Source organism: Frieseomelitta varia, unplaced genomic scaffold, assembly GCF_011392965.1.
Source record: "Frieseomelitta varia isolate USP_RPSP 00005682 unplaced genomic scaffold, Fvar_1.2 scaffold_816, whole genome shotgun sequence".
Classification (NCBI taxonomy): Eukaryota; Metazoa; Arthropoda; class Insecta; order Hymenoptera; family Apidae; genus Frieseomelitta; species Frieseomelitta varia.
Genome location: NW_025110608.1, coordinates 115,304 through 127,802, shown reverse-complemented (window position 1 = coordinate 127,802; position 12,499 = coordinate 115,304). Strand labels below are relative to the sequence as shown.

Here is a 12,499-nt window from a genome sequence, read left to right as displayed (position 1 = left end):
CGAAGAATTTATTTGAAATGTTATTCGAATAAAATTTTATTCAAACAATTTATTTGAAATGTTATTCGAATAAAATTTTATTCGAAGAATTTATCGAAATGTGATTCGAATAATGTCCAACTCTGGCGCCTCGGCCAGAAGTGGAGAAAACGGAAGACCCGGCTTGTAAACCCAGTTTATAAGGCGTAAATTTTAAAGATTTTTTAAAAATTTTTTTGACGAGCGTCAATGTCTCGACGATATGTGTGTGTCGGAGATATTTTTTGACCGGACGAGGCATATCTGTTTGTTCTGTGTGCAATTTTCAAACGCCGGATTTGCGCGTGCGCCGAACGAGCAAACGGCCAACGCGCACGCGTTCGACATTTATAGAAAATCCCACCGGATATAAACGGTCGACGTCCCGACAATGTTCGTTTAACGTGTGCCCGAAATCTTCGTGGCTGTACAAATGTCTGCCAGCAGCTGATCTAGTTAGAAGATCAGCAAACATTCCAACAGCTTTGATGATATAACATCCGAATATCGTTCGAAAGGGAAATTACTCTGTTGTAGCAATGTATTAGAATTTCTGAACAAACGAGAATATTTGAACAAATATTGGAAGTACATTTGAATTGTACTATATGTGTATAAATGTAAACGCAATACTAAATAGATAATCTAAGAACTTACAAGGTATTATATTTGAAGAGTTCAAATACCTTCGTGAATCACTGTAAAGACTTTTAAAAGTTTTTGAAATCAAAGATTTTGTTTCAACAAGATCAAGAGGAAGAGTGGGAATAATGGCAAATTTATTTATCGGTAGAGACAATGAAACAATTATCGTACCATCAACGTCACTGCGGCTACGTCGGTGAATCACGAAAGGTCAATTGAATCTCTCAGAAGCCAAATTGATCAATGTTAATCAATGTTAATCAATGTCAGTTTTATCAATTCAAGAGAAATTTCCAAATTTGACGAACCCTATATATTCAGATCTATTTTAATTTATAATTTATGTAATGAAGGAAAATGTAAACAGAAAGCAACATCTCATAATTATAAATTATGGAACATATAGGAAATATTCATACACTGAAGAAATAAAATTTTCTTTATATCATTTGCAAAACTCCCTCCTACACTATCGATCGTTATTTCTCTCAGAGATCACGTAGATCTTTAACCATATGTTTATATTTTATATTACAAGTATTACTCAAGCAGTAAGTACTCAATTTTTCCATCCAAAAATTCCCGCCTCCGATTAAAATTTTATTTTATCTATATATCGATCAAACAGAAAAATTTGTACAGTCCGCGAAATAAACAATAAATGCAAAGAGAAGCTTCTTTGTATTCAAATTTTCCGAGAAGTTCGCACTGATTGCATCAACGATCGCAAGTAACATCTGTCTCGTAGCACGACAAAGGAGGCAGCACTAGCTGGACCTCCAATTAAAAGCTCCCCTCGTTCGTTTCAAGCAAGTACTACACAACCATAAGGCCAGAGTGTGCACACGCACGACGATGATGAGCCAGCAAAAAATTTCTACAGCAGCGGCAATGTAGAACAGTTACAGATACGACGTCGTACGCGAGCATGAAACCTTCGCCGGGCTAATCTTTAAACGCAATTTGCAACAACGCGACCGTTCTTTTGGCGATCTTCGATTCTATCCAATGCAAATACATTGCCGCGCGTGTAACGAAAGTGATGAATACAGAGGACGCAAGTTCTGTCAGTGACAATTGCTCAGGGAATTAACACGCGACAAAAACTGTGACAATAACAACGTTAACATTACATTAAATTAATCTGATACTAGCATTTAAGGGGAAAGAAATAAGAAAACCACCGACAGCTAAGTTAACTGAGTTAAAAGGGAAAATGAAATGTAAATAATAATGTAAAGACTGAGGTCTACTTCTAGGCCGAAAAGGCTGAACTAAAGATTCATTCGTTCATATTAAATTAATCTGACAATCTCGCAGTTAAGAATTTACTTTTAATGTTTAATACTAGCGTTTGACACAATATAGTTGACGATCCCCGAATAACATGAAAGGGAAGACCGGTGTGTCGAACCGGTTATACCAAACGGTATGTATGAAGCGAAATTTGAATAAGTTTGTCTACCCAAACAATCGACACGGACTCTTCGATCAAAATAACCAAGCCAAAGGAAATCTAAATATACGTATACACGGATGTCTTAGATTGAGCTAAATCTCGGGTTAAATCCAGCAAACTCGGGCAATTTAAGAACAAAAAAAAAAAAAGTGCCGGGCAAGAACGGTTCGAAAATAGCCTGCCAACCGTTTTAACCTCTACCCCGACCGCTCTCCCCATCCCGAAATATTAAATCACTACGGCGGGTTACGAAGGGGTATCGTCGGCGATCGAGCGAAATTCGAATTTTTCCCTGGTGGTACTGTGGTCTAAATGCATACGAGCCTGCGCAACGAACGGTGTCGGGAGATCCGCCGCGAGAGGCGCGGCGTCGCGACGCTCGCATGTGCCGCAGATTATGCCGCATTGCCACAAGCGTACGGCACCGGTCGGGCGACGATCGCGTCGTCGGGACGAGGCTCGGAGGAAAAATAGCGAAGCGAATGAGCCTGCGATCGCGAGCAGGCTAGACGCGAGACGTCCTCACGATGCGCCGTCGAGGACGCCGCCGACGGGACAATTACTAAAGAAGAAGAAGAAGAAGAAGAAGAAGGAGAAGAAGAAACGGGACACGCGTCGAACTGGAGCGAAGAACAACCGACATCGGCGAGTATTCTCCGAGGGAGAATAAAAGAAACGAGGAAGGTTTAAAATATTGACCGATAATCTTTGGACTCACCCGAGACAGAAGCAATCCCCAGGATCATGAACGTCCGACGACTGCCCGGTTTCATGTACCACTACAAGGTGATCACGCTGCTCCTCTTCACGACCATGCTCCTCGTCGTCTATCTGCTCCTTCACTGGGGTATTATGTGCACGAATCTCGAAGCCTGGCGGCACGTATCCAACGTGGTGAGTCCTTTTCGATACACAGTCTCCGAGAGAGAGAGAGAGATCACGACACGCGGTCTTACACACGACACACACGCACCGCGTACAGAGAGCGTATTAGAGACGTACCAGATCGCGCTGGGATCACACACAGGAGTCACGCTCGCGATGGGGTGAAAACCGAAAGAGGGTAGAGAGAGAAAGGGACAGGGAACAGAGCAGACGGGCACGCACGCGCCCTCACGACGTGCACGAAACCGACTGATTCTGTGCCACGCTACCGTGCCAATTTCACGTGTATACTCTACTTCTTGAGAGATTCTTCGTCTCTCGGGGAAAGAAAAAAAAAAAATCCTCGTCACGTCCTTACCACGGTGTGTGTGTATTTACGTCCGTTGTGATTCCTCTGGTCCCAGTTCTCGACCTTTGCGTAGCACTTGCCGAGTATATAAACCGAGTAAATTCTCGCGTAGATTCTCATCACTACGGATTAACCGTCCGTTTAAATTCTTCTGAATTACACCTTACGAATCCAGTTCGCCCCCTGGAAAGATAGAATTTTTGTGTGAATATGCTGCTGTCTGAAAATAAATCCGACGTTTACGATGGGTGAAATATTTCTTTTTTTTTTTTTTTTCTTTTTTTCTGTATGTCTGAGATTGTATGATAGGGTGAAATTTTTTTCATTTCAGTGCTTCTTTTGACAAAAATTGAGAGTAATTTGTGGAAGACACATGTAACTGCTCGTTTATTGGTTATTAATCGAGTGACATTTTCTAATTGTAAAGACGTATTTGTAATTTAAAGAGTTTTAAAAGAGATTCATTCGTTCCCTCCACGACTCATTTAAAAATCGCGTCCTTTGTGCAGTTGTTACATCGAGAACATCCAGTTAAACAAAACATCGTTACGTTCTCATTGTAATTCAGCGCACGTGGCTGCAATGGAATTTTATTTAAAGACATTCAGATTACATCGGTTAACACGTTCATTGTACTCAATGAATTGCCTGTGCTACCTACATGGTAAACGGACAGAAACAAATTTTCTTACAAATTGAAAATATCCATTTCCAAACGTGCAATCAATATTAAAAATGGCGCCTCTGAATATCGAGTTTCATTAATACGACGGATGTGCAAAACCATACAACAAAATATCCAAAATATCCAAATGGGGCTCGTTACAATATTTAATAAATAAAACAAATCGTTATCGCGACTCCGTACATATTTGCATAAAAATTCGCAGTTTGCTCATATATTACAATGTTAATAAAATTACAAAATATCTCGTATGGTTTTTATAAGTATACAAATATTTTCGCAAGCTACTGTATACGCAATTTTGTAATTCACAGCGACTTTTGTGCACTTTTTACGATGGCTTGCGGCTCTCCGCGACCGTATGCTCAATACCAATTATAAGTGGATTAACATTCTTCAGCTGTAGGTCGAAAAAAAGAAAAATTCGTCGAACGTGGTCATAAATTGAATTTGTCGAGAGACTGGTTGCATCGATGTGACGAGGCAACGAATGCCGGCTTAGTGTCACTAGTCATTATATTCAAGCCACACTATCATGCTGGAATATTAAGAACGAAAACGTTTACGTAATGCATTATCCAACGCACGCGAGGTCGCGAAAAGATGTCTCTGGATGATCCTCGTGCTAAATTATTATACCGTTTAATGGTTTTTCTGCTTGCAACATTGTGCAAATGTTAAAAATAAAACCGTGAACGCTAATTCGTGAATTATTGAATAATTCAAGCGACAAGATATTATGTTCGATCAACGGTATTTATTTTGCAATATTGATACATAGGTATGTATTATACGTATAGTTAAATGAGTGTATCGTGACTCACGAGTCGCTTAAAGCTTCGTGCTTCGTTCAAAATATTAAACACGAATTGCTCGTATCGAATTTCTTCTTCAAATCTCGATACATTAATATATAATATATCGTGATTATAAATTTCAAACTACGCAGTTTACACGTAAATGAAACTTATTTCTTCATCTTGATAATTGTAAAATACTACTCCACGATTTTGATATATTACAACTTGAAGAGTGCAGCAGAATGTAAAGTTACTTCTGAAGCAGCTTTGTTAATATTTTTTGCCATTTGATATATCGCGTGAATCATGCTTAAGTTTCGAAAATAAAATTGTAAAGTCATGCGTAATTTTTGTGTAAAAGAGAATCATACGTAACTTTCCCATTAATTCTAGTGAAATTGAATCGCTTGATCAAGTGCGATTTTTTCACTGTTTTAGCCTTTCGAAAAATTTCAAAAAATCCCAAGACACTTCTCGGTTCTCGCATTAAATTATACAACAGTTTCTCAAATCGAACGTTCAAGATCTTTTCTAACAAGCACAAACATCAAGAACAGAAATTAAAAGATCAGATTTCGTATCTTCGGTTTAATTTAAATTTCGAAATTGAGCAATCTTATAAAACAAAGAAACTTCATCAAACTATTGTTCGCGATATTTCTCATCTGTATTCGGAATCTTTGCAAGCCAACTGGATTTAGCAAAAGAAAATCACTCGTGTGAAACTCTCGCAGAAATTTCATTACTCCCAAAAAATTCTCAACTCTAATACACGTTTCCTATCGGTTTTCCTATGTCAGAGTGTATCGGGAAACGCGCGAAAGAAACGTGGAACCTCCGCCAGTATCCGGTCGATAATAAAACGCGGCCCAGATACAACGGTGGCGTTCGAAAAAAAAAAAAAACGTACATATAATACAACTCGAAACGAACCTTACCGGTGCACAAAGGCGCGTGATACGCATATCATGGGGCCCGGCTCTACCTGAGAAATCCTCTCATCATGGCGGTCACGTCGAATAAAAATCATTGTGCATAGTCCACAGCACGTACGTACGTACAGATCCAAACGTGTATCGCACGCATGCGAAACCAGTCATGCGTGTGCAAATACACGCGTGTTTGTATGTAACGCAAGTACCGCCCACGCAGCAGGAGAATAATTCACTTTTATTGCCCCCATTCCGAAGGATGCTCCAACATCTACAGATCGAACGTAAAAGAATTCAACGATCTGTCCACGCTTAACGAAAATTTTTACTCTTTTTTCTTATTGAAACACTTCGAACTTTCTAGCTTTCTTTCAAAGCTTCGTCAAATCTTGAACTATTTTCAGGTATTTTGTAGTATTTAACAATTTTAATAAGGAATTAAATTTTCTGAACCGAATTATTTTGTTGTTACTATCGCGACTGCCATCTTATAAAGATTTTCTGTAAAAAGGTAGATTTTTATTGTCACCTTGTCATCACTTTCTTTCTTTCACGGTGTCTTTGTACTTCTGTACCACTGTTTCAAATTCAGAAAGCCGATTGCGTGATAATGTGCTATCGATAATATTAATTTATTGATGTTCAATATAAATGAAAGTCACATAAACAACTTTAGAACTCGATAATCAAATTTATTAAAGTGCCTTTTTATTTGGCGGTGATACTAATATGATATAGATTTTTCCACTTTTGCAACATTAATATACTGTTTACTGATAATAAATGTGACTTGACTTATTTCTGCATTCCATAAATATTCTGATTCAAAACTCTTATACTTCGATTTAAAATTACTCTTCTCTCAGTGTCAATAGAAGAATATTATACGAACATATTTTTTACGTGATGAGGAATGAAAGAGATTTTTGAATGTCAAGTATTATACGAAGCATATTGCACGTGAAAGGTTCGTTTTTATTGCCCGTTCGATGCTTCGCGATAGTCTTGTAATTCGTTTTAGCTCTCTCGGTGAACGAGAATCTTTTCGTCGGCCGTTTCTCGAGTGTTCGTGCTTGTGGTTCTGGGACGACGATAAGGATTAGCGTTTCTTTCTTTTTGAACTTGGAACAGTGAGTAGAAAGTAGTACAGAGGAACAGGGGCGTCGCGAAAGAGGACGCGCAATGATAAGAAGGTCATAATAAAATTCTGTAATTAAAGTCGTGAATTTATTGCATAATTGTATAAGATGTAAATCTTCGTTGCCCTTTTTAATCATAAAGAAAGTTTTGCCGATAATTTCTTTTTCCGAGCTCGTGTCTATGAGCTTGTATAAGTTTAAAGTTATTATTGGTTTTACTTCTTCGTAGAAGGCAATCGATATATAAACTATGTCGTTTTTTCTATTGAGACGCTATATTATTATAGGAGCAAACATATAAAATAATTTCTAGGATAGAACAATTTGAATAGAAGATAGTATGTTTATAAAATGATTAAAATATTTCGAAATATTTGTACAAAAGTGTCTATACTGAGAGACTATTCTTTCATTTTATATTTCAAAATTTTTAAGACATTTTAAAAAATTTTAATGATTATTATATTAGTATTATTTCTCTTACTTACACCTAATTTAGAATATAAAATAAAATTTACTTGACCGACGAGCTTTGCACACCATTGTATATTTAAACATATAATAATTTTCTAATATAAAAATTACTAGTATACCCATTAAAATAATAAAATATTAAACTTCGTCACATCAAAATATTCAATAGTCTTCGCTCGAAAGATTAATGTAAAATTACTAACGCGTTCATTAAAATACTAAATCTATTCACATCAAAATATTTAAGGAAGAAGTAAAATTTCACTATTCTTCACTTTAACTTTTTCCCCATTTTTCCTAATTTTTTTAATTTACACCTCTTTACAATCCTCTTAAATACAAAGTTGCATTTGTGTTTTTATCTTGTATACCATGTGTACGTGGCTCAAGGAGAAAACTAATCTATTATCCGGGCAAAGTCTCGCAAAATAGTCTCTTTACTCTGTTTATGGAAACCCCCTGTGCAGCGTGCTCTTGCAATAACCTTACCTCATTCTAAAATGGCTTCAAAAACAAAGTATATAACGAAGAACGTAACGAACGCGAATACGCGACCAAATGTAAGAAAATAAACTTACATGCTAACTGTAACGATACCTAACCAGACGCTTTTCACCAGCGGAGTAACCCTTAAACCGTGACTTTTACACAGACAGACCGGCTTGGCCGATTCAAATATCTCTATCGCGACGAACTTGCAGATATCTTGAATGAAAGTCGTTCGATTTCATTGAGAGACCGGAACAGAGTCGCACGTTCTCTTGGATAAACAAGACTCCCAAGACAGTAGATTCTCTTCTTTAGCTGCTTGTTATTGTTGGTATGAAAATTTTATTTCAAGGAAACAACAATTTTATTTTACTTGTTTGAATTTTGTAAGAGATCGATCTTTTGATGGAAGTGGTAATTTTGAAATTATACGTAGCTTTTAGAGAATTTTAATTGCAAGAAATAATTTGTAAATATTTCTGTTGTACAATTAGTGCGAGTAACGAAGCAGTATTTTAAAATATTTCGAAACAAGAATTTAAAGAGGACATTTTATATATAGATCACTCTAGTTGTATTGGACTAGGCAACTATAAGTGACAAGATAATATTTTTAAATATGTCGATACAATGAGAGCATCTTGTATATTCTTCAGACCACTCTTATGCGTTCTTAAACGAAGTTACGAACCACTATGCAAATAATAAATGTATAGTATAATAACATATTAGAAGAGATCTAGCTCTGCCCCAAAACTGCTTTAAAAGTTCTCTGTCTCAGTTCGACGTCTTACGTAACTCTTTAGCCGAACAGATGCTCTTAAAAATACTGTAAAGCGAATAAAAAAATATATAAAAGAAGAATTACACGAGAAGGAGAACTCCAAGCTTGTAACAAGATCGCGTTGCACCAAGTTTCTCCAAATTGCTTGGAGGGTGAAGAAAAAAATTGATTGAGAATTGATCATAATTTTCATTTCAGTGCAGCATGCACAAGAAAGGGGCTGCGATAGGAATTCTCTGCGACCCGCTATGCGCAGAGAGAGGGATTCACTCGCTCGCGTGCGAAACTCTTCACGCTGGCAAAGAGGCGGTGTTCTCGGCCCACTGGGAGACAACCCGACTTGTATTCAAGGCCTCAAGGTTCGTATCTTATCAAAAGATGAGCCTCTCGAAAGCCAAAACTGATCAACACTATTTTTTCTATTTTTTTTTTTTAAATCAATTCCTTAATTTCGTTGCACAAGTACAGGATTGATATTTAATCTTCGAGGAGCGTACGAACGAATTACATTCATAAATTTATTATTTTCTGGAGTAAATTTTAAAACTTTGTAGAATTGATCGATACGGTTTCGAAATTCTCAAGCTATCGAGCTTTTATAACTATCTGTGATATATAGAAGACTTTTAGATTTCTCGTATTTAAAAGTCCACAGTCCATCAGTTGATCAATCAGCTGTACTGACAATCGTAGCGATTTCAAAGAATCAATTGAAAAGGAGGAGCATCTGAAAGGACAAGCTCGTTGCGATGATTGTGATTTCAGAACGAAGACCCCGGTGGAGCAGTTCGAGTCGTTGTTCTGGACGGACGCGTCCGGCACAAAGCACTTCCCGTCCGAGACAGACTTCAACACCATGATCAAAGATCTGGTCGTTAGCAAGCTGAACGTGACGCTGTCGCAGCATCAATTAGAGAGGCTCGCGCGACTTCGTACGCATCGTGTCGAGACCGAGCCCAGAAGGCGACAGCTCGAGATGGAAAATCTCTGGCCGCTGTTGCAGGAGAACGAGTACCTGATGAGCATACTGTACGAGGACAGAGACATTTTTCCACAGTTGATTGGCACATGCGGCACATTCTACGCGGTCGAGTACGTACGACCTATAGAAACACCCACGACAATCCTCGCGCTGTCCGACTCGAAACCGGAATGGGCGAAACGATTGAAGCTGGCCGTGATGATTCTCGACCTGTTGGAAGAACTCGACACCAACTTCCCCGAACCGATCCATCTGTGCGACGTGAAGATAAACCATTTCGGTTTGCCTCTCGGCGGGCAGAAGCTCAAGTTCCTCGACCTGGACGCGGCGTTTCCTAAAACGATTATCAGCCGTATCACCTCGGACAGCAAGAGATGCGAGAGGCACGAGGACTGCGACTACTTCGACTGCAGGTCCTTCTGCTCGAAGAACAAACGATGCGAGTCGCCGGTGGCCAACAATAATTTACAAGTAATTGTTTTACGAATAATTAACATTGATTTGACAAACAGCCCGAGGAGAGGCTAAATCGTTAAACGTGGTAGCATAAAATTTGCTTGCTCAATTCCCCTGCGTTCGACCGAAATCGTGTGTTTCTCTTCTTAGAAGATTTCTTAATCTTTTAAAAATTTCTAATGAAATCCAAATAAAAATCAGAGAAATACTAAAAAGACAAATGACATTTGCATGCGAAGTATCAAGCAATTTTAAATTTTAGATCAAATAAAAATTATTTGGGCGTCGATTTAAAAAAGAAAATAATAAAAAATATATTTGTTTTTAAATGTTATCTATTTGCATTTCTGTTATTCGATAATAGCGTGTTTTTATGAGACATGATTAGAAATTGACTAAAAGTAGGATAAAAAGAGAAGATTATATGCGACGAGAAGATTATATGTTGGATAGTATAAGGTTTCTCATGCGCTGCTCAAACTGGAAGATTTTCTATTTTTTGAGTAACTTTATCTCTAGATACAGCTACTTACACGATAAAACTCTACGCAATATATTAATATTATGAAACTATTATACATAACATTATTTCTTTCCATATGCGTATAAAATATATAATAGAAATATTCTTTATGCATATACAGGAATATAATTTTCTAATTATAAAAATTCGAATTTTTGTAAATTAACTGTTTTGACTGTTATGACAAAAGAGCGTTGACTCGTGTTAGACTTCCAATTATTCAGAAATTCTCCATAGGTCATAGATTAATGGAACCTGGCAATTAAGGTCAACGAGAAACTATCACTGTTGCCAAAAATACATACACAGTTTCACGATACACATACACATGAAAAAGATAAGAACGAAAAGAGTAAAAACTCCTTATTTTTTTTTATTACATTACCACGGTCATTATTAAATCTCAAAATAATAATTGATTAATAATTAAATAATCTCGAATTTTGATTGATTTGTCGGATCATTTTAAAGCAAATTTCGACCATCTACTGTGAAAGTAGATTTTCTTTTTAAAATTGTTTTCAGTGACTTTAATTTTTCAATTTTATGTTAATATCTTTTTACATCAAACGTACATAAACTGTAGGATTTGTAACACTTGGGTTAAAAATTGTTTTGCAAAAGATATACGTACTTATGTATCGAAATATACTTCACGAGCAGGCAAATTCAAACAAGCTATTAAATTTCAGATTGTATGCGAGAAAATATTTCTCGGCTGGACTCTCTCAGGGACTATTATAATTCCTGGATTACTCATGTCGGAGCACACCACCAGCACACTGGCAGTACTTTTGCGACAATGCGCGAATCCAGCCGGTGACATCGAACATTTACCACGTGCTGCGGTTCCGGATAATTTGAAGACACGACTATACAACATGCTGCACGAAATGGAACAAGAAGTTGCTGCTTCCGTATAGAAATGTTTCAGTTCGAACAACATTTACGAGAAGAATTCAAATGATTCTCACTTATGGACAGATATATTTTCAAAAGTGTTGGATCGAACGAACGAAAGGGTGTTACGAGGTATAATTGTTGAAATTTGGGATAACTTTATTACACGGCGGTATACTAGAAATGAAAACGGAGGAAATGTCATCGATGAATTTCTTGAAAAATTTGCGAGTAAAGGTAAACATTTCTCATCGAAATTTTTTTAAGTTTCGACGAGACAATCTAACTAATTTGATTGCAATTTTTCAAAGAAATTCGCCCTGACTCATTAAAATATCTGTCTACGATGAATGCTACTTGGAACTGTATTCAATCTATTTTTAGAAATTATTGACCTCCGAACTTTTATAATTTAACTTCCCACGTTTCGGTAAACTAATGAAATTTACTTGAATGAGTACTTAAAAGGCCTTTGTGAACTTTAGTCATTCTCTTCGTGTAAAATGTTTATAAAATAATGAGGCAAGTTTTTGACCAGCGATTTTAAATAAGTACACTGATTAATTTAAGGTATATTAATAATTGAAGGTACGACTAATTTTTCGAATAACTGCGAAATTAATGAGGGACGAGAGGGGGGGGGGGGGGTTTGAAACTCATTGTAATTCGAACAAGCGCGTTACAGTGTTCGACGCGCATTAACAGATTATAACAGAAACCCTTAAACGGCCGACTTTTGTAGTTGCAACGCCGTTCGTTAAGCTTCATTGTCACTTCAGCCTTGAAAATTGATTTACTTTATTTCGAGAGGTGAAAGCGTGAAATACGCGAGAGCTCGTGTGACTCGAAATTTTTCAATCATGAAATATTTCCAACTTCCTACGCGAATCTAGAGGGACGAGAGGAAACGAACAATCTTTGTACTCGAAGAATATAATAAAATAAGCGACCACTAGAGGCTAGTGATAGTGATAAGAAT

At 37.1% G+C, this 12,499-nt stretch overlaps 1 protein-coding gene across 2 annotated transcripts; it reads left to right on the top strand.

The window, feature by feature from the left end:
• Positions 1 to 2,208: 2,208 nt before the first annotated feature.
• On the top strand, positions 2,209 to 11,782 carry LOC122536253 (divergent protein kinase domain 1C). 2 transcript variants are annotated; one of them, XM_043668461.1, is made up of 4 exons: positions 2,209 to 3,016; positions 8,858 to 9,018; positions 9,425 to 10,112; positions 11,313 to 11,782. In XM_043668461.1, the coding sequence occupies exons 1-4, from the start codon at positions 2,867 to 2,869 to the stop codon at positions 11,541 to 11,543; spliced, it is 1,230 nt and encodes a 409-aa protein (XP_043524396.1). In that variant the 5' UTR covers positions 2,209 to 2,866; the 3' UTR covers positions 11,544 to 11,782. The 2 variants fall into 2 exon arrangements, with proteins under 2 accessions (XP_043524396.1, XP_043524397.1); XM_043668462.1 differs by having other exon boundaries at positions 2,888 to 3,016; positions 8,863 to 9,018.
• The last annotated feature ends 717 nt before the right edge of the window (positions 11,783 to 12,499 follow it).

Bases quoted from the DNA above. Each gene is read 5' to 3' on its own strand.
- LOC122536253 (XM_043668461.1), top strand. From the start codon at position 2,867: ATGAACGTCCGACGACTGCCCGGTTTCATGTACCACTACAAGGTGATC. The intron at 3,017-8,857 runs GTGAGTCCTTTT...TTTTCATTTCAG, and splicing joins GGCGGCACGTATCCAACGTG to TGCAGCATGCACAAGAAAGG. The intron at 9,019-9,424 runs GTTCGTATCTTA...TTGTGATTTCAG, and splicing joins CTTGTATTCAAGGCCTCAAG to AACGAAGACCCCGGTGGAGC.